This window comes from Embiotoca jacksoni, unplaced genomic scaffold (genome assembly GCF_022577435.1).
Source record: "Embiotoca jacksoni isolate LCO1_2020_lvr unplaced genomic scaffold, fEmbJac1.0.p SCAF_11, whole genome shotgun sequence".
Lineage (NCBI taxonomy): Eukaryota > Metazoa > Chordata > Actinopteri > Embiotocidae > Embiotoca > Embiotoca jacksoni.
The window spans coordinates 1,149,320-1,171,611 of NW_027185241.1; the positions used below are offsets into that span (position 1 = coordinate 1,149,320).

Sequence of the window (22,292 nt, forward strand, 5' to 3'; positions counted from 1 at the left end):
TTTTGCTCAAACCGGGGATTCGTGGTTTTGCTGCCAATATATCAAAGGTGTTGACCCATCATTTAAAACACTCCAACTCCCAATTTATCCCAAAATATACTTTAAATAAAAAGCCAAACTCCTCGCGGGTGGAGGTTCTCCCTGATTTGAATTTGCAGCTCGGGAGCACAAAACATTGATCGAACGTCTGACTGAACTGATATAATAATCCAGGTTGTTCGGAAGGTCAGCCTATTAATCAATATTACAGTTTAATGAACCTGTTTACTTTCTTTTTTTTTTTTACATCCTAGAGCACCTGCATGATAATAGTGGCTGACAAGAGTGACGAGAAAATCATGACATTTGAAATACATCATAGAAATTAGAGGTGCAGTTCCAGCACAAGAGTGAATTAGATCCCTGGATATTAATGGAGAGTTTATTTCCTTCATTGCTGAAATAATGTGGCTTCTTTCACAACACAATGACCAACAGGTTTTATGGTCAAAGTGAAAACAGCCGTCTCCACAAAGGTGATCTAACTTTTAAAAAAGAAACTTATAAAAACAACAGCAATAGAAAAGAGTGGTACAAAACAACTAAACAAAAAGTAGACAAAACATTCTGCCAGCTGTAGTCGCCCATTCCAGCGAGCCGGCGGTAATGAGGAATAACACCGCGGAGTTAAACACTATTTGGATATACAAGGAGGACGATTTTTGTCAGGCAAAGTCATCGCAGAGATTCACGGGAGATATAAAAATGCTAACGGCAAAGAATAAATCTGCTCGGGAACAAATGAGGTGACAAGACCAAGGTGGAAACTTTGCTGTTTGAACAAAGGCGACTGGTCAAATGAGACGATTTGAAAGCAGCCCATCCTCTCTGCCACCTCAAAGACAGATGTGCATTTAAGTGAAATGTGACATCGTGTTCGGTTGATGCCATTAGGTGCTATAAATCCTCGTGCTTCCAGACCCAAATGGGTTCGACCTTGCACTTTTCCCCTTCTTGAAAACCAAATCAGTGCCTGGGACAAGGTTGCACGGAGGGGTAGCGGCGCCGACTAACCGCTTCACAGTCGGCGGTAGGTGCGTGAATTTACCTTTAACAAGAGGTAAGAGTTTATCCAGCGCTCGGCTACTTTTGAAATGCATCCTTGCAGAAAACCAGAAGCTTTTCATCTTTCCTGCTGTGTGTTCCCCCCCCCCCCCCCCCCACCCCACCCACCTCCACCATGTAACCACCCCTCCCTCCCTCCCTCTCGTCCACATACCATATTTATAATCCCCTTCAATGAAGAGCAGGAGACCCAGTGGCTCCGGGGCGCAAAACAGGAGGAGAAGTCAATTAGAGAGAGAGGAGAGAGGACTGGAGATCAGAGGAGGAACGAGAAGGAAGAGAGAGCCTCTCGAGCTGCAAACACAGTCGAATGCAAGAGACAGAAACGAGCCGCTGAGTGCAAAGACGTTATAATAAAAACAAGTGCAATATTATTTTTTTTTCATTAAAAACCTTTTATTTTAAAAGGTTAAGATAGAGAATTGAACAAGCTGCCTCGGACAAGTGGGCACCCAAAGCAGACGGTGAGCCCGACATTTCCACACAAATCAGCCGGGTCTTTTGGAAACCTCAAAAGTGATGCAAAACATCGACATCGTTTTTTTTTGTTTGTTTTTTTTTGTCCTCGCATCCGCTGAGCCATTCCATCCCTTGTAATACTTATTACACAAACGTGAATAAACCCAAATGGGAAAACTCAAATTCATTTATCTTTGACAACACACAGAAATGCACCACTTTACCTCCTCCACAATTTTGTTGTCCTGATTTGCTCTTTTGCAATTGGCAGCTGTGGCCTTAAAACACTGGCCCCTTTCACCTGGCTTTGGGTTTGGTCTCATAATAGTCCACACCCGCTTACACAAGTCGAGAGTCTTATCAGAGCCGGTGGCAGTCAGGACAGGGTGATATCTCATCTCCAGACGGAGCCTGAGGTAGCGGAGGAGGTGAGCAGCAGCAGCGAACTGCAGCACTGAGAAATTCAAACAAGTCCTGAATCAGAGCGAGAGTCCATAAAAAAAAAGCCCGAGTGATCGAGCAGCACACGGAGGGACGAGGGCGAGGAGGACGATGTTGCCGTTTTCCGAGACTCGAAACACTTAAAGAGCAAAAGGTGAAAATTAATCTGCAACTAATCCTAACATCAACCTCGTGAGACATCATTTTCATAAACACTTTTCCCAGCTCGAGTAAAAGTTGAAAACGTCTGTGGCGAAACCACCTTGAGGAAAGACAACATTTCAAAAAAAGTAAAGGTAAAGGCATCAATGAACAATAATTGGTTTATTGCTCCTTCTAAATGAAGAAATTAATCTGAAAAAGAAAAGAATGTGTTTATGGCTTTCCCCTCTGCTTCTTCGTCGGGACACGAAGTGCGAGCGTGTCTGTGGCCGCCCTCCTCGCGGCGTATTGTTCAGGGGACGACAGAGTAGGGCTGATAGGGCAGCAGCTTCTGTCGTTCGTTGATGGCGTAAATCCACGCTGGTTTGACGAAGTTCAGGTTGCCGTTGTCCATCAGTGCCTGTGATCGAAGTGAGAGCGAGTCAGTGATCTGTCACGTTAATAAATCGTCCGACAGGAAGCCTTCAGATTCTGTTAAAAAAAAAAAAAAAAACTAGAGTCGGGTACCAAACTTCAATACTTTTATGCCACCGACAGAATAGTTTCGGTACAGTCTGCCATCAAAAGGATGCCTCGTCATTAGGGGCCACATTTCCACGTCTAGTTTTCATCCACGCTGGACAGCTGCTCGTATGAGCGTTCGCCCAGCCGATTCGAAGGTTGGAACGATCAGCAACCGGTGCTGGCGGTTGAGCGCTTTAGTCCCACCGCTTCTTCACGCTGTGTTCGGACGGCTGGGTAAACGGTGACGGAAATGAGCGCGGCGGTTTACCCAAAGAGGAATGTTTTTCAGCTCCGCGTGGCCGGGGGGGAAAAAAAAAAAAAAAAAAAAAAAAAAAGAAGCAGAATATTTAGAGCTCGGCGCGGAATAAATGCGAAGTGCCTCATCACGCCGCTGGAGTTAAAACAAATATATTAACGCGGTAAATTGTAGAGTCTTGCGTCGGTTTTCATGTGAGGTTTTTAGGGGACATATGTTAATTGCTGCTCCAAAAAAAAACAACAACCACCAAAACCATGAGTTACACTCTCCTCCACTAAACTATGGGAAACTGAAAACTGAAGATTTATACTGAAATGTGGAATGTCATTTTCTTGTACGTGAAGCGGATTTAATCAAATTAGTATCGGTGTCTGGAACCAGCATCGAAGTCAAGGTATCTGTACTGCTACCCAAACATCTGTTGACATTACCCCGCCCTAACCAAAAGCCGCTAATTCAGACGCAAGGCCTGAAAAATGCCTGAAAACCAAACTCTGACCATAAACACGTTCAAAAGGCTCTCGTCTCCAACACTTGTTACATTTTCACAAAAGCAGGCCAAAATGTACTTCAGTGGTTTTATTTGATTACGCTCCGTGCAATGACAGTAAGTGCTTCAATGAAAATGCCTAAGAAGTCTCCGCGCCGATAGCGTCCCGAGTGCCGTGTTCAAAGGTCGTTTTCTTTTCTCCTCCGAGGGTTTTAAAACGAGCTTTTGCATAAACCGAGCAACAACTTAACACAGATTACTGAAGCAATTTCCTTCATAAAATTGTCCGGTCCGCGGCAGTCAAAGATTAGAGCGTGCGTTCGCGTGCACACAAACGTTCGAGCGCCGTTTAAAGTCGTGTTGGACATCATTATTCGGCCGCCGGAGAGAAGAACAAATGCCTGAAAAAGTCAAAAGAACGCTCCACTCACGTCTTCGAAGGAGTCGTGCCACCCTTCGCTGGTCACCACAAACTGCACCTTCGCCGTCATGTAGTCCTCAATCACTCTGAAGCAGATGACAGTCATGTGTATTATAATAAATAAAAAAATTAAACTCTTTTTTTTAAATTTTTTTTTATTGTGGATTACCATAAAATGTTGAAGTTGCAGTGAGGACACACACACACACACACACACACACACACACACACACACACACAAAAAGTCGGTCTCACCCGTTAAAGGCAACGATGTACCGCAGCAGGAGTCGCCTCTCGTTGTTGGGGAATTTACCGTAGAGGAAAAAGTGCTTTCTGCTCAGGAAGTCTGGAAGAAAAAGCAACACGGGAGGTGAAAGGATGAAGAAGATTGGCAAGACTGGCCAGTATGTAGGAGCGATTCCAGGCGGGTCGAGGGGGGGGGGGGGGACACTTTGCGTGTTTGGCCGTCCGGTTACTTCCCGTCAGCGGTTGCTTTGTCGGGTTGAGGAAGGCAGGACATTTTCTACTGTGATAAAAAAAAAAAAAAAACAACAGAGACACGAAGACACGGAGACACGAAGGAAGAGAAGCACACCTGGTAGCTCGGGGATGGCGTGATCCTCTTCAGCTTCAGCGTCTGTGTTCTCGTCTGTCGACCCCCCGTATGGATCCTCCTCCTTCGCCGTCGCTCCTGCTGCTCCTGCTGCTCCTCCTGCTGCTGCTTTCTTCACTGTGCTCTCCTTTTCCACCCTTTAACACGGACAGCATGTTTTAAACGGCCTGTTTCCGCGCCTGCTTTAAAAAGACGAGCCCTGCCTGCCGGTCTCGGGTTCCTATGATCTCGTCGGGGGCGCGAGAGGTCTCATTTTTGGAGATAATGAATCCGTTAGATTGGATTCAGACTTTTATGAATCCCACAGTGGGGACATTTTGTCGTCGCAGCGGCACAGAAAACCAAAAAAGGCGCACACAATATGAAAAAAACAACCCACAAAAAAACGTATAAATAAGATATATGTATGATATATATACGCATGATTACATATCATATATATATGATATATATTGTTATATATATATGATATAAATCAAAACTATTCTAAGTTTCTAACTAACTATCCTGAAGTAGGTGATAAAAAACAAACTTAAGTCGTATGAACTGCAATGGTTCTCGGTTAAGTTCCTGCACAAAAAAAAAAGAAAAAGAAAAGGGAGGAACTTCCTCCAAGAGTCGGAGAAAAAGCTCATCCAGCCCGAAACCACATTCATCGTGCGTAAAGGCCGTTTACACGTTTACGCAGTCGGCGTTTCAGCCTCGTTTTTCACGTCTCGTCTCTCGTTTGTCTGACAGAACAGACAGACTTCTATTCGAATCGACACGCAGCCTCTGTAAACAGCTGTCAGCAAACTTTATCCGTGCTGGGCAGACGGTACGCAGCAGGGTTTTCAAAGAGTTTTTAGCGCCGTGTCTAAATAACAATACCGATCAGAGCAGCGAGACTGAACCGAAAACAGAAACGCTGCGGTTTGAAATGCAAAACTTAATGAGCTGAAAGACACTAAAATGCTGTGTGGAGCTGAGGAAAGTTGAAAAAAAAAACCAACTTGTACGGCTTCAGGAAAGCTGTCGGGGGCAATTATCAATTCAAAGTTGACTCAAATGATTGAACACGGGAGGGACAAACTTGGTCTTTACTGGCGATTACCTCTGGAGCTCGTCCTCCGTGTCCACCGCCGAGTCGTCGTCGTCGCCCCCTGCGAAGAAGTCGGGCGTTTTGTCAGTAAAATTTGGCCGGAGAAACACAAACGTTTCATCGATTTGAACGATCAAAAAAAAAGAAAATAACGTCAATCGGCGCGCCCCCCCCCCCCCGCCGCTCCACTTCTGGCCTCGCATTAACATAGAAATGAGAATCATGCGCGAGTCCCTTCACAGAGATTAGGCCTTGCCTCCGCTCGTGCTTCTCCCCGCAAACTGCATCTGCAGCGAGTACGTTGTTCTTCTCCATATTACAAGTGCCTCTCTGTCTCTCTGTGTCTCTTCACAGGAATCACAGCCTCTTACTCTCAGCTCTTCAATCTTTGCAATACAGATACGTCTTCGCTTGTTTATCAACTAAGAGGAAAGAGCTTTTGGAGCTGTTGTTGCTTTTTTTGTTTGTTTGTTTTTTCCTGCTTTAATTTATATGTATAAACAAAAAAAATGGTTGCAAACCATTTGGTTTTGTAGTTTCTGAAAAATGGTGTCTCTTTTACTCACTTCCACGGCTGTTTATGCGCGCCGAGGGAAAGTCAGATCTTTTTCAGCGTTACATTTTTTTTTTTTAAATCGAACAAAAAGAGGAATCTTCAGGTCTATTTTCCAATTTTCGTCTGTTACAGATCGCCCCCCCCGTACTTGTCACGGTAATAGTTTTACAATAACCTCTGGCCGCAGACTTTAATTATAAAGACAAACGGGTCAGAGCCGTGGTAACTTTCTGTTGTATTTGTGTCGTTTTTTTTTTTTTTTGAGGTAGCGAAGAGGCAGTGGCGCAGCCGAGGCCGACGGGAATACGAGTCATTACGAAGACATCGAGGAGATCACAAAAGACATTGTCCTTCGGGGGACGTGAATGTCAGGAGCGAGTCGGGAGATCACCAAATTTAAAAAAAATCTATCCGGTAGTGACCAAAAAAATATCTGCAGACGGTTTCATGAAAATCCATCCAATGACAATCACACCAATGAATCGTTTTGGTCCGGACTGAACTCGTGTGCAATGCAATAAAACTAAATGATACTTCAAAAGTTTCACAATAAAAGGAAAAAAAAAAACAAATCCCCTCGTTCTTTTGTGAAACATGCAGGGAAAGTTCATTTCCTTTAAGAGCAGCTTAACATTGACCGGATTTATATCAGCAAAGGTGAACACGGTCTCTTGTTACAACGTAAAATAGACCTATAGCATTGGCAAGACTGTGTGCCAATATAAACGTGAACTTCTACTCGACTGAACTTTATTTGTTGGTCCAGTCTGCATCACTGGCGGTTAAAAATGCCGTGAAATAAATAGCTGCTCTACCCGAATGACAAGAAAGTGTTTATTTTCACCTCCAAGACAGTTTAATCTTCTGGATATATATTATTATTTTTTTTTTTTTTCCTTTTCTACCAGCACTGTCTCCAAAGTTTAAGTGCCTTATTCATCTGTCATTTTTCAATTTCCTGCGTTCCACCTATCCATTGGGGCGACCGGGCACTTCCTGGCCTGTCACGGTGAAATGTGGCTATAAGTCGATTGGAAAAAACACATTTAGGGCCGATATCTCTTCATACCAATAACGTGCGTTCTCTTTTATCCCGACGCCGCGCCCTAAAGTGCACAAACAAAGGAAGAAGCGGCCGCGCTGATGTTGACTTCGATTTCAGTTACTTTCTCCTCGCTGTGGGACTCCTCGTTAAAACGGATGCTGACCTGGTTCATCCACATCAGTGGAGCCCGCATACTCATCGTCATCCCTATTTTCTGGTGTCTTTTTCGGGGTGACTTGTCTCTCCTGCTTCTGTGGAGTCTGCAGAAAAAATAATTTAAAAAAAAGCACAGTTGAAAATGACCGACTGCTTTTTCCCCATTTCTTTATATATATATATATATATATATATATATATGTAAGGACTCATTTAAAAAACGAATTTACCTTTATGTGCACTTCCTCTTCGCTCTGGTCGTCCACTTCCATTTCGCTCTCCGAGCTGGACTCGACTCCATCCATCAAGTACCTGGAGGAAGACCAAAAAAAAAAAAAAAAAAACGCAAAGAACACGAGTCAGCGTGATTTTAGGGGCGAAGGGAAAAGAACGCCCGCACGATATATTTTGCTCCCAATCAGCTTTAACTTGTACAATGATTCAAAGTGCAGCGGGTCCTTGTCACGTGAGAGTGGAACAAAAAGCGAGGTTCAGAGCGCGGGGGAGTCATTTTTTTCAGCAGGCAAATCGATATCCTGATGTTTAAAACGTTAACCGCGGCCTGTGTTTTCTACAACTCTGCGCGCTGGGAGACGCGCCGAATCGACTCCGGGAGCAGGAATAATGAAAACACAAATGCCTCGGAAAGCTTCAGGCAATGAACCGATGACCGGGCGAGGTGCGGTGAACGTTTCTGTGGTTGCGTTTTCTTTTTGTGATTTGTACCGAGGCACCGCAGGGTTTTTGGGGAATTTTTGCATTTTCAGTTTTTTTATGAACGCGTTAAGCACTTCAAAGGACAGCTCGGTTTTGTTGTTGCGTTTTCTTTTTGTTGTTGTTGTCGTTGTTTTGCACCTCAAGTTGTCACCGCAGTTGTTCGACGTGAATTCGTCGCCGGGGTCGGACCGTCAACACCGAGCTGCGCCGCGACGTCCTGAGGAAAACATTCACTGCGAACAACCTGCGCTGTGGCGCGATGGCACGTCGGTTGTCCAACGTGACAAGTTTCTCGCCAGCAACAACAACAACATTGTCCCGCTCCACCGCTTTTACTTGATGGGTTTGCCTCCGTGTAACTTCTCTGTTCCCCAAAAAACTGAAGTTCAAGCTGAAGGGTCGCTGCTTTGACACCGCGGAGGAGATCCAGTGCGAATCACAGATGGTGTTTGACTTCCAGGGAGCGTTTTAAACGTGCGAGGAGCTCTGGGAGCGGCGCGTCACTTTGAAGGGGACGATGGCCAGATGGGTACGTTTTTTTTTTAATTTTTTTTTTTAGGGCGTTATAGACGCAGTCTCTGAACTTTTTGAATAAACAAACAAATGAAGCGGCTGGAAGCGCAGCCTGTTATATGCAGATATGTCGATAATGAAATAAACCCTGAAAGACAAGAGGAGAAGAAAAAAAAAAAAAAAAATCCGCGAGAGACGACACAATATGTTAGAAGCGAGATCAGGACTCCATCTGTAATGTTCTTTGCAAAGGTTAAGAGAGTGTGCAGAGAGATAAAATGCTACACGAGGATGAATAATGGTGGTGATAATGACAGGAAATGGATGGGACGGGAAGAAAACAGGCAAAGACCGACTAGAAAATTATTCTTGCTGTCCACACGCACACGCACGCGCACACACACACACACACACACTTACAAGAAGAGAACAACAGAACAATGAGGGTAGGACATTTCTCGCCACCTTCTGCAAATATTCCCTCGAGTCACTATAAAGTCAGCTGGACATAATCAGCTTGGAGGTGTGACGTGAAGAGAGTTGAAATGCCAATAATTTCCGCACACACTGTAGGGAGACATTTTATTGACCTATGCTTACTCGTTTCATAAAAAAAATCAGTGTCCATGAAATTGGAAATGAAAATGACAGTGTGGGCGCAGGGAGTTCATGTAGATCTGCTCTGCTTAAGAAATAAAAACTGTAGACGTGGCTCGTTTGAGAGGGCGAAACCACGTTAAAACAGATCTGAAATCATTTGGGTAGGTGATTTTTTTTTTTAGTACTCAATGCATTCAATAACCTGAAGTGCAAAAAAACAAAATAAATAGTTTTTACAATGTTCACATTAATCAAATGAGTTTGATCGCCAGCTAAGTTTAAAAAGCAGAACATTTTTGTATATTGTAATATTGAAAAACTCCCGCCACACATTTGCCTTCTTTGGTCTGACCAACAGTTGTAATGTACAATAACGTATTAAAGCAGACAAACTTTACTTTGGACAATTATCAATTCTGAAAATAGGAAATAAAAAAAGAAAAGAAATGTGGGCAGTTAATTGTATATTGATTAACAAATGGACAAATGGTTTCAGTACTCATCTGTTAAAAGTGCTGCGACAGATAACCTCTCTCCCACTGAACTTTACGCTTCTATAAAATGAGAATGGGGGTGGAGTAGGAAGAGGCGTGAGTGATATGAACCTAAAATAATATCATGATAATTTAGGGTAACTGTGATAACAAAATTCATGACAAAATAATGGGAAAAAAAAAATCAAATCAATTATTGCTCATAACATAAAAAGGCATTTGTTAAAATCTCTTTTTGTAACAGATGATGATGATGAACCGATTACTATATTTAATGCACTTCTATGTTTTTGGCTCGGTGCCTTCGGGATGCGGCGAGACCACTGTCAAACAAAAACTTCAGGGGTTTTGTTTGCGTGAGTTTGATGTGCTGTAGATTAATTACTGTGATATTGCTGATATTTTTCCTCCAGCACGCTCACTATCTCCCCCAAGTCTTCTCGGGATGCTGCAACAAGCGCTGATTTAATGAGAAATTTGTTTTCTTATTCAGTTCTATTGTGACGGGACGTTATGGAGCTGCTCGAGTGTTTTCCGCTCTCCCGTCTTCCTGCCCGTCTCTGGCACTTCACTGATTGGTTAATGGCTACGGAGAAAGCTCAGCTGATGTCAAAATCTCATTTATATATACACATTACGCAAGCCCGTATGCCTGTCAGCAGCTGAACGAAGTGGTGCATTTGCCCCCCCCCCCCGTCCCCACCCCACCGCAGATGCTCAGTGAGAAAGTGTCTGCGTGGATGATGGCGCAACAGTTTGAGAGCGTGTGTGCGTATTTGTTTGGGTACTTGTCATCATCAAAGTAAGTGGTCCCTTTAATTACCCATAGCAGATGCAGCTTTTAAATAAAGGATACATCATCAAAGCTGCGCACTCGACGCGCATCACAATAGCGGAGCAGGGCAGGGGAATGGATTATCCTGACAACAGGAGAAGGGGGAGGTGGGGGGAGGTGGGGGGGAGGACCGGGGGAGGACGAGGGGCGGGAGATCTTCGGCACGTTCAGAAATTGTCCGAGAAAGACGAGCGTGAGGGAGAGTGACGACACGGGCGGCAGAGAACTTCTACTTTTCGATGCACTTTCTGAGAATCTCAGAGTAAGGACCGGGTTTGATAAAAAAAACCAAAAAAAAGCCCGGCGTTGTGCGCCGCCGGCCTTTGGAATTTGTATTTTAAAAAGCCTCCCTCCCGTTCTCCCGGTCTCTTTGCGTGGTTCTCATGCATACAGCGGCCGTCGAGAGAAATCTCATCAAATCGTAACAATGATCACTTTCATTCACGGCTTTGAAGAACCAACACGAGCAAAAATGTATTTCTGTGCACCCGTCTTATCTACGAGAAGGAGCTGGCTGACAATAATCTCTCCGCAATGACAGTCACATCAAAATACCTAATTACGACCATAGCAGGGTACGTTATTGACATGCTCGGGACTTTTTGTGTCGTGTATTTCTAACTCAAACAAGGCTGCAACCCGTCAATTATTTTCCTTATCTATTAGTCTGTCGGTTACCTATTTGACTATTCAATTTCTATATTGTTTAAAAAAAAAAAAAAAAGAAAAAGTGACACATTTATTTTGATTGAGAAAAAGTGAAAAAAGTGAACCCGTGGTGACAGCTTCTGTTGTCCAACACAATTTGAAATCATTAGATGGTCAATCAACACAAGCCTCCAAACACACACTTCATTCTGAAAATGAGCGAAAGAGAAAGAAAACCTCGATTCACATGCAGCATGTGAGCATGTACAAGTATTAAAAGGAGAACTCCCAAGTTTAAAAGGTGCATCGGGTTTTTTTTTTTTGGGGGGGGGGGGGGGGGGGGTTCTGCATCAAAAGAGGCAATGGATGTGAAATTTTATTCAAGATAGTTGCAGAATCAGAATTCTGAGGCACTGCACGCCTTTTTCCAGGGCTAACATCATTCATAATTCATGCAGATACACGATCAATCCACGACAAGGGACGTTTTTAAATCTTTCACTGATGCAGCCTGTGACAGAACTGTGAGCACTCTTTTCCCTTTAATCACCACAGTGAGGGGGAAAAAAAATACAAACTTAAAGCTCCCTCTTGAACGCCCAATCCTGTACATTTGTGGCGGCATTGCAGCTCTAGCTGCCTGGTCCTGTTAAAACGAAGTTATTATGGGGAATCTTTAAACAGAGACGAGGACTGCAGGCCTGAGTCGGTAAAAAAATTTCCCCTCGGGGATTAATAAAGTAACTACCTAATAAAGTAACTACCTAACAGCCCTCGGCCTGCAGAATTGTTCTACGGCCTTCACGAGGCTGGCTGTAAATCAGGCTGAACAACACGCCTATCGGGATTGAGGAGTGTGCATCTTGAATCATCTCTTTAGGTGTCCTTGGCGACAGAATAGCATGCGGACAATCAAGGATAAGATTTCACCCTCTAAGCACCATTCGCTTAGTCGATAACCTGAAAGGCAGACGTTAAAAATTTTAATAAATGAGGCAGTGACGTTCTTCTTTATCAGGAGTGTAAAATACAAACTCTCTCTCATCACATGTTACAACGCAGCAACTAATAAAATGATCACGCTTCAGTTGGTTGAAGAGCTAAAGCTCAACTTTTTTCAGCCAACCACTAATTAAGAACCACTTACAGACTGGCTTTTAAGACATGTGCCCAACAGATCCCTCAGATCCTCCACTGCTGGCCTCCTGGTAATACCCAGAACAAACACTTATGGAGACTGCGCTTTTAGCCGTTGTGGATTGAGGATCTGAGGGACTCCACTTCTGTGGACATTTTCAAAAGAAAACTTAAGACATATCTTTTTAGCTTGGCTTTCAATTGAGGCGTTATTGTTTTACTGTCGTATTCAATGTTCGGGTTTTATTGTTTCATCTTTGTTCTACTTTTCTCCAGTTTTTATTGTATTTTACGTTTCTTTTATCTTTGCTCTGTGAAGCACTCTTGACATGCATTGTTGTATGAAAGGTGCCACATAAATCTTGAGTTGAGTTAATTCGCAGCAGCCCTAATGTGGCTGATTAAAAATAAACTCAAAGGCATTATCTCCTGGTTCTCTCTGAAAATAACACATTATTGTCTGTATTGTTACCATAAACGTATTTCACCGAGTAAATTGGGACACTGGCACATCTCTAGATAAAAAAAAACAACAACAGCAATTTCACTGATTCTATGTGACAGTTGATGAAGAAAAATAAAATTAAAATGGAAACAGCTAATATCAGTATCATCACATCAACCCCACCACCAAATCTACATATTAATGACCCTATAATTGAAATTATATCAACAGAGACGCGAGATGAACAAGCTCAGAAACCTCGGACATCCTCGCCTGCTTAGGAATGATCATGACAGGACTAACGAGTAGGAAGGAATTTTTAAGTGATAAGGCAAAGCTTCATACAGTAAAGTACAGTAGTGCTGCAGTTCATTTGAACCTTTCGTCGCCCGAGATGAGCATTCGGCTTTATATTATTCAGCGCACGCAGATTTTCGTGTGACAGAAGACCTTGATGTTGCAAAAGCTGCCCCCATAATGAGGCATTTAATTAGGGAGCTGCTGGAGCTGGGTGGGTTGAATTTTGTGATCACAGCGGGGATCAGCTGCTCAAGGTTACAATGTTCTCTGTAGCAAGTGGGCAACACTGCCGAGAGGGGTGTATTTTTGGATCCTTCAATCAGTGTGAGTGATGTGCACAGATTTGTGCGACGTAGAGGTAGAGGTTCCTTAAGAGGAAGCGTTAATCAGATGTGGACTCGCGGTTTGGACATTCGTGTCTTCGTGCTTCATCCCAAAGAGTCCTTCAACAAGACACTGAGTGTCCCGTGGCCTCTCCGCTGGTCTGAAAATGTCACTTTCACCGTTGTGACTAGAAAATCAACTATTTCCACGGCTTCTTACCGTTTGTAGGAGAGCTTCTGTTTCCTCTTGTGGCAGTCCATCACCCATTCCTTGCGTACGATGATGCCACCTGCTGATTTCACCTGGCTGTACTTGGGGGTGTTGGCGAAGGCACAGCTGCAGATTAACGGGCCGACACACGAGCACACGCACACGCACGCACGCACACGCACACACACACACACACACACACACACACACACACGCACAAACAAATAGACACATATGGTTACGTCACTAAAGAGAAGCTGACAAGGGCAACAGTCTGTTCTGGCAGGAGAGATCAAGATGCAATCAAAGCAAATTACCCAGAGTACTAACAGGGCTCTTAGGAAATACTGTAATCTGTTTGATCAAAATCAACCAGATAAAAATATCTAATGGAAGAACATCGCTGGGACAATTAAAGCATCATTTTGTTCAGTTTTGCACTCATCATTATAATCTACTTTGATTATGATGACAATTTTGTCCTTAAACCTCCAGCAATAATACAATATTTGAATTTAAATGACTTATGATATGCTTGATACGTCAAAAATAATGTGATCGCTTTCGGCAGCTTCCAAAGAAGCCCGTCAAGAATCTGTTTTATCGTCTGCCATGATAAAGTTTTCTTTCTGCTCATCCTTCTTCAATCTTATCATCTACCGACACTCTGCAGTTTCAGCGCAAATCGATCTTTTGTCTTATCTGCAGTTTCTTTGCATTCCTTGTTTATCTCGTCCTGTTCTTTTCGTGCCGGCGTATTTCTGAGCCGCCCTTGTCACCAAAGGACTAGAGGGAACGATGTCGCTATCAGCCGGATGAAAATACGTTGACGTTGATGTTTTGTTGATGTTGTTGCTCCATCAAAATAAAGACGGCCAAGTATGCCAGCTAAACAACGCGTCAATAAAATGTCAAAGCAAAACCTAGAATGGACTTCTGCAGGTAAATGAGACACTTTGTTTCTCTGTCAACACAACACTAATGCTAAATAGCACAATATCCCAATATGGGATCAATACAGGATTAAAGGAAGAGTTTGACATTTTAGGGAATTCTGTTTATTTGTTTTCCTGCTGTGCGATAGAGGAGAAAATCGATCAAATGCATGTCAGTATATTAAATATGAGGCTAAAGGCTCTACAGACTGCAGCTGGTTAGCTTAGCATACGAGGAAAAGTGACATATGACCTCATTTAGAGGTTCTGGTTGGTGGGTTTTGTTACCTTTGGACACAGCTGGGGGAGCTGCTTCCTGTCTTTACGCTAAGTTTAGTTAACTGGCTGCGGCTTCACATTTACCACACGGACACTGGGAATGATCTTCTCATCGAACTCTCAACATCAAACTAAAAAAAAAGTGTATTTACGTTCAGTAATGTCCGAATACTATCTTAAACTGTCAGAAATGGAATATTCATAGTCGTGATCTTATCTGTGTATAATCCCATGAAACTAAGAATCGCTGTGTTTTGGTTCCCTTCATGTCTACACAGGAAGCGGCTCCTCTTCCACGGATCCTGCCATGTTTCTAATGTAGCCCCAAAAGGACAAAGCACACACTGACTCTAGAGAGGGCCTTTTGCATTTTTCACATGCATTAAATTGCCCGACACGCTTGGAAAGGCAGAGCGAGGTGAGGCAGATGGCTGCAACCTCCCCACGAGATGCCAATAAATCCTACACAATGCTCCTTAAGTACAAGTGAGAAATGCATAACCATAATCCATGCAAATGCTTAAGGAAAATGTAGACATGCATTTTTCACATACTTTCTGTGCGTGTCAGCCACTTACATAAGATGTGTGGAGTCCAGTGTCCAGTCGGGCCGATACTTGGCTCCCAAGTCCAGAGCCTTTTCCCTTAGCTCCCCTCTGAAGGGGTTCTGGAAGCCGCTGAGGACAAATACCACCCCCTCCATGATCCGGTTGAACGGGACCTGCTGCTCGCTCTGGGACGTTGCCTTCTGTTTGGGTTTCGGTTCGGGTTTGGACTGACTCTCCCTCTTCCTTTCAGCAGATTTCTGCGCCGGTGACGCTGCAGAGATAATTGTGAAACTCAAGAAGAGTTTTTCCAGGTGAACATTCAGCAACATTCAGACACTGGGTTACCTTTGGTGGTGCTGGGGCTGGGCGTGCTGACCGGGCTCGGCTTGTGTTTGGGGGTGGCGGCTTTGCCCTCGGGTGAACCGGCCAGGCTTGCTTTCTTTGAGGGGGGAGGGCCGGAGGCGGACTGCCGCTCTTTGCTGAACTCAAATTTCCTTTTTGCTGGTGGCTAGGGAAGAAAACAGTCACAGTTAAAATAGAGGTTCAACAGTTCATCGTATTAAAATTGCAATCGTATTTTTAAATGACAATGATTCTGCTGCGTTCTCAGCATCAAAACAAGTGCTCCAACTCTCTCCTTCAAAAGAATAACAAGGCGTTACACCAAGTGATTCAGAGCAGCAGAAACCGGCTCTAAAGATGTTATGCTGTAATTCTGCCTGCCCGTTGAGAACTGCATGCACCTCGCACAACCGCGCACAGCTGCAAGGAAAACTACCAGACATTGTAATGATTCGGCAAAGCAGTAGGTCTACTTTTTAAAAACGAAGTAATGTTCTTTGTCAAATTCTTCAATGATGATAAATAGTGCAGATAAAACCATTTGATTTCAATCAAACTTGGATTTGAAAAGGATTTGAGAAATAAGGGGTGCGCACATCTTTTAGCGGAAGACATTGCAGCTGCCGGGTAATACAACTTTGTTATTTCAGCTTAGGTCACTATAAAATCTGTGAAATTCATAGTTTCGAGATAACAACAGCACAAAATGCGAGGTATAAGTGAAAATTGAAAGTAATTCTAGGTGGGTAGGCATAAATAGGTGTTTTTGAGTCTCCTTCTCTTTCAGCTAATGAGCGCACAAATTGAAAAAACTAAAATCGTGAGAGTCGTGCTCTCAATTCTAAGCAAAAAAAAAAATATCCTGACCTACAGTTCATCCAGAATTGTGCAGCCCAAAGTTAAAAGAAAAAAACAACAACTGAGTGTTCTCCGCTTAAGCCATTAAAATGAAAAAAACAACAACATAAAGTGCATTTGTAAGACAGATGTATTAGAAGGAGAAAACTGATGAATGAGCAGAATGAAAAGGGCTCCCGCAAACTGTCCACTCTTTCATATTACCGACTGCCCAGGGGTGTCTTCTGACACAATACTGTTAATTTAATAAACCTCACTCAAGCGTGGCCAAAGTGTTGGACGCAAAAAAACAATGACTGCAAAATGACAGATTGTTATTTTCCAATTTTATATGAAGTCAAAATTCTGGTAGTGTCTAGATAGTGTTTTAGTCTGCTTTTCTATGCAGAGGCGTGTATTTGTGCCGCTGACCACAATAGAACTTTGCATTACCTTTAAAAGTCAAGGTGACATGCGGCTCATGTTGACAGACTGTTTTTCCCCTCCTGCTTTCCTTCTCATAGAGGGCTCAGGCTGAATGACAACGATGCATTTCCCTCTGTGCCAGGCAATATCATGTTTCAAGCAGGTTTTTTTATGAACATAAAAGCTGCAGCATATGTAAAAAATTATATTCTAAAAATTATATTTTGCCAAATAATAAAGTTTTTTTTTTCTTCCCGATAGTGAGACAATCATGTGAACACTGAACCTTTGCATATTTTTTTAAACATTGAGCTGTTAATGTGGTTGTCTTGCTTTAAATTTTATTATTTCATTTGCTTGCTTGTTCTTTGTGGTTGTAAACTGTACTGTACGTTCAATTTTACTTTATTTCCAGTGCAAAACCCCATGTGGAACATGGTCCCAATACACGTTACAAATAGAAAAAACAACAACATTTTAGGGAAATATCCAAACAACATGGTAATATATCAATATATATATAAAAAAAAAAATCAACATTAAGACAACATGCAGTATTGTCAAACGCCTGGAGAGCAAGACTACACTCAGGGAAGAGAGGTCAATAAGACATCATTAATATATGATGGAGCTTGATTATTAAGGGCTTTATATGTCGGGAGGAGAAAATTTTATGGAAAATTAATGTAGGGCAACTAAAATGGGGGAAATCTGTTATTTCTTGCCAAATCAGTGCTCTGAATCACTCTGGGGGTGTTTCAGAGAGCCACCGGGACATCATGACATCAATGAATTACAGTAGTCTGGGCTGGAAGTAACAAAAGCATGGAATCATTTTTCTGTGTCGTGCCGAGACAGGATGTTCCTGATCTTGCCAGCTTTGCGCAGATGAAAGAAGGCGGCCCTGAACACTTGTTCTCTGTGTGAGCTGAAGGACACATCTTGGTCAAAAAATAACTCCCAAGATCACTCACTTCATCACAATGCCTACAGAGAAACTATATGTTCGGATAAACAGTTTCTAAGGTGTTTAGGGCCAGGTACAATAACTTTGCCTAAATTTAGAGGGAAATTCACAGTTATTTGGTCAAAAGCTTGAGACTCCAAAGACTCCAAAGAATCCAAACTACGACGAGCTTCATTGGCTCTGTTTCGTCTTCTCTACGTCTCTTTTAGCGTCCCTTTGGTCTAAATAAAGACCAAAAAAAAAACTACTGCTCATTAAGGGACTGGCTGTTGGCTGGCTGACCTTCGGTGAAGAAAATGTTAGGGGATCTTTAGTACCTGTGGTGCGGCGGAATTGGAGGAGGAAGATTGGCCCGGCGAGAGGGAGCCTCCGCCGGACTGCAGGGCCGCGGCAGCGTAGCTCAACTTCTCGCTCTGAGGAGACACTGGAGACGGACAAGTGCAGATGGCGGGTCAGGAGACAAAAGAGAACCATTAGCACAAAGTAGCCCGATAATAAGGAAAGTCTTTGAAATCACCTCTTCACTCTCGTCTCCCGGCACACATAAGTAGCTTTAAATAAAACCTAATTCGTGCGCCGTTGGCTCTTTATTATTCAACGTGATTATTGTTTTATTTCCACTAAGACGTGAAAGGATTTAATTGGGCTTCAGCAGCTGGTAAATTTAAATAAATGGATTTACCTTTGAGTGAAGTGCTGGACTTTGTGGTATGGTCCCGATTGAAGAAGAGGCTGCCAGGTTGAAGGCTGGGCCCGGATGAAGGAGACTCATCCTTCACCCTGAACTGTCCCAGCTTTGTCAGTTTCTGACAGGAGAAGAAGCGAGAAGAGTTCAGAGCCAAGAGTGGCTGACTACAGTGCATTTTCTATAAATGGGTTTCAACCTGACAAATTATTTAATGAGCTAAAATATTATTCACAGGACAGGTTGATGGTGCATCACACACTGTGTCAAGTTTCCGTGCTGGATTCTCACCGGAGCATGAATTAAAATAAAAAAACAATTTATATGCATGCTGTGTAATAATGTCAAAGTAAAGCAGTGCTGACAACAGTGTTCACACACGGGATCCCACCTCAAAGTCAAAATCTCTGATTTTCACAGAGTTCAAAAGTTGAATTTCCAGGACATTTAACGAAGTTAAAAACGGTCAACCTTTGTGCTGATCGGACAAAATCCAGCCACATTATTTTACACCAAGCAGTTTGTGAGCTGTAAGGCAGCGATGAAGGCAGCATGCTGGTTACTGTTGGAGAGGCCGTGAAGGGCTCCTTCATCCGTATTTCAATAAATCAATCCTTTGACAAACTTCCCAACTGGCTTTTTTGTCACCTACTCTTAACACGTCATCTTTGAAGTCATGTTTTGCAGCCAAATCTACAAAACATATGATAAGCTTGGATTTTTTTTTTTTTTCATGCAGATTGAATTTCAACAGTTCAGAGATGAAAACAAATTTCTGGTCAGGTTCATAGTCATCTTGTTATGTAATCAGCAAGATTCTGATTCAGATTATAATTTTGGCACTTTTAGACAATTATTGTAAGGCAATATTTGTTGGTATCATTAGATATGTTTGACATTATATTATATTATTAGATGACAAAGGTTTGTTGAATTTTTTTTTTTTATATATATATTTCTCAGGTAATATATTGAAAACATTGCTTGGTATTTCAAACAAAAACAAACAAATTATCAACACAAACAATGTGGTCTCAATAAATAAAGATTAAATGGGAAAGAGACCGCTGCATCACTTACAGGGGAAGAAGTCGGCGGAGGATCGTTTTTGTCAGGCGGTGAATGGAACTTAATGAAGGCGAGCCCGTACGCTATGTTCTGTAAGGTGGAAAGACAAATTCATGTTATACTTCGCTGAAGACGTCTGAAATCGGTGCCTCGACGGATGAAACAACCGATGCAGGAACTGGAAAGATGATCTTGGATTTCACATTTCATTACACATGCGGTGATATTTATATTTCCCTATACATGTATATGACTTTATTACAGAAATGACCTTTAACTTGGAAGTTTTACTAACTGTACTACTGAACACACAGCAAGTATAACCACGCTGCTCGTACGAAATGTACTCCTTATGTTGGATTCATTAGACACCGAATGCCAAGCCCTGTTAATGCACTGCTGTGTGGTGACAGTGCTGCGATGACGTTACGATTTTACTCCAAAATACAGATGTTGTACTTGCTAATGAATCGTTTCAGTGTATAAAAATGGTTGATTTTAAATGGCCGGGCCGTACCTTGCTGTATGGCTGGCTACACACAATTTTCACTCTGTCCCATTTCTCCTGCGCCGGGCTCTTCTGCAGCTGGTTGGGCCCGAAGAAACGCACCCGGCTCATGTTGGTGCCATTACGGCTCTCCGTGGGGGACATGAAGGAAGATGTGACCAGAAGAACCTGAAACAGAGAGATTCAAATCAAAGTAGGGAATCTTAAGAAATCACTTGCGACGGTAGTGAGGAAGGGAGACATTTCTTCGTTTGGATGGTGGGAATACCTCGTAGTCCTGGTCTCTGGTAGCTGAAGAATTCCCCACCAACACCTCGATGAAAGCCGACCCTTCATTCCCGATGTCAATGCTGTGCACCTGCTCTTCCTTCTCAAACTGAGGAGAACATGAAACAGCGCGGGTTAAAAGAGCTTACACACGTTATGGAAGAAGATCTGGAAGAGTCAAAGTATTTTAACACCACATACTTTTTGGCATGTTTATGAAAAGTCAAACATACGTGGACACAGAAAACAAATACAATCAAATTAAATGTAGACAAGTTGCAAACCAGTGTTTACGTTTAAAGCCAAACAACAAGGGGCAGAAAAGTCCATATCCTCGTGATTGTAGGGCTGCAACTAACAATTTTTTTCATCCCAGATTAAGCTGTCATTACTTTTTGATTATTCAAGTCGTTGATCGGTCTTCGAAATATCTTAAAATAGGGAAATATGACAGCCAGTGGTTCCCAAAGCAGGAAGTGCAGCCTAAATGCACACGTGTTTTTCCCGCCAATCCGTCCACAACAAAAAAATATTTCGTTTATTATCATGAAGGACTACAAGAACCAGAAAAATATTCACATTTAAGAAGCTGGATCAGCTTTTTTTTTTTTTTTTAAATCTTTAAATAGTGACTTAAACCAATTAACTGATTATCAAAACAGATGGTGATTAGTTGTTTTTGTTTTCTTTAGGAGATAACGATGGACGATGAACAGAATATGTCGTCCCAGTTAAATTAAGGCCAGACAGCGTGCACCAAACATTCAACTTATGCCTTACGCAACTGACTTCTGCCTCATCTCTACACAATAAATGCCTTTTGTTTATATGGAAATACAACCGCAGCAAAATGTACACATACAGAAAACTGAGGAATATTTCATCTTTAAGACGATGCAGACGAAAAGGCTTTTTTTTTTTTTTTCCAAAAGGACAAAAACATATCAACAAAGGGGAAGCGGGATGACACTTGCATTTACATTTAGTCACACACCACAGAAATACACTACGAGTGCGCCAAGTTAGATCCATAGGTTACATTTAAGGAACCAAACCCAGTAGGGAACATACAGAAAGATCTTTACGCAGGCGTTAACGAATAATGTTTGTGTCGCAAAGAGCATCTCCAACCTCGTTTAATACTCCACATGAAGAATGAAAACACAAAACACGTTGTTTGAAGTCTGCAGAAAGCAAGAGGGTGAAAACAAACCTGCAGGATGACAGATGTCTGCTTCTCCCCGGGTCTCGCTGCTTTCCACTTTCTGTAGGTGTCCGAGCTCAGCAGGTTGTCTGCCTTGTACGTCTGTCAACGCAAAGTGAGAGTCAGAAGGCTTTCACGAATGGGGGGGGTGGAAACACGAGCTTCACGCATTGAAGACAGAAGGACTTACCGTGTCCTCGGTGCTGCAGGACACGACGTGCTTTACTTTGATCTCCGGCATGTTGTCGAGCGATCAATGAGTCCGCGTAAAGTCAAATAAACCGAGCGGGCGCTGCTGGCTCGTCGCGATGCGGTCCCGTAACCGGTTAACAAAACATTAAAAACAACAAAAACAAAAGTTTCCTTTCAATGGCAGCAACTTTAGCGTCGATAAGTCAAGAAAATGCACTTTGCTGCCAGTCGGCGTCGGGATAGCTCGCTAGCAAACAATGGGCAGAGTGAACTTTTCCTGATTAGCCCGGTGGTTTTAGCACACCTCCGGGGCTCTTGCGCGCGAATCTTTTGCGCCGTTATGTTCTCGACACACATCCGTTACTTTGTCGTTACAGCAAACACCAGAAAACACACATGGATGCCTTTAATTTAAAGTTAAATGCGCGTAGAAGCGCACACATTTTCCCACCAAAAGCCTGTAAGCGACAGGATATGACGCAACTTCCGCCTTACGGCCTTTCTATCCAATGAGAGCTCT

The 22,292-nt window shown here is 42.8% G+C and overlaps 1 protein-coding gene across 2 annotated transcripts; it reads right to left on the reverse strand.

The window, feature by feature from the left end:
- Positions 1–2,309: 2,309 nt before the first annotated feature.
- xrcc1 (X-ray repair complementing defective repair in Chinese hamster cells 1) lies at positions 2,310–22,233 on the reverse strand. 2 transcript variants are annotated; one of them, XM_069141323.1, is made up of 17 exons: positions 21,771–22,233; positions 21,590–21,682; positions 20,378–20,485; positions 20,119–20,277; positions 19,614–19,691; positions 18,531–18,654; positions 18,166–18,272; positions 15,622–15,784; positions 15,307–15,547; positions 13,524–13,640; positions 7,522–7,603; positions 7,299–7,395; positions 5,547–5,595; positions 4,436–4,590; positions 4,096–4,186; positions 3,851–3,926; positions 2,310–2,566 (listed from the first exon to the last, which is right to left on the reverse strand). In XM_069141323.1, the coding sequence occupies exons 1-17, from the start codon at positions 21,819–21,821 to the stop codon at positions 2,459–2,461; spliced, it is 1,899 nt and encodes a 632-aa protein (XP_068997424.1). In that variant the 5' UTR covers positions 21,822–22,233; the 3' UTR covers positions 2,310–2,458. The 2 variants fall into 2 exon arrangements, with proteins under 2 accessions (XP_068997424.1, XP_068997433.1); XM_069141332.1 differs by having other exon boundaries at positions 2,546–2,637.
- Positions 22,234–22,292: the final 59 nt, after the last annotated feature.

Excerpts from the sequence above, each read along its gene's own strand:
- xrcc1 (XM_069141323.1), bottom strand. The coding sequence starts at position 21,821 with ATGCCGGAGATCAAAGTAAAGCACGTCGTGTCCTGCAGCACCGAGGAC. Across the intron at positions 21,683-21,770 it reads CCTGCAGCACCGAGGACACG|ACGTACAAGGCAGACAACCT; the intron begins GTAAGTCCTTCT and ends TTGCGTTGACAG. Across the intron at positions 15,548-15,621 it reads CAGCCCCAGCACCACCAAAG|CGTCACCGGCGCAGAAATCT; the intron begins GTAACCCAGTGT and ends TTATCTCTGCAG.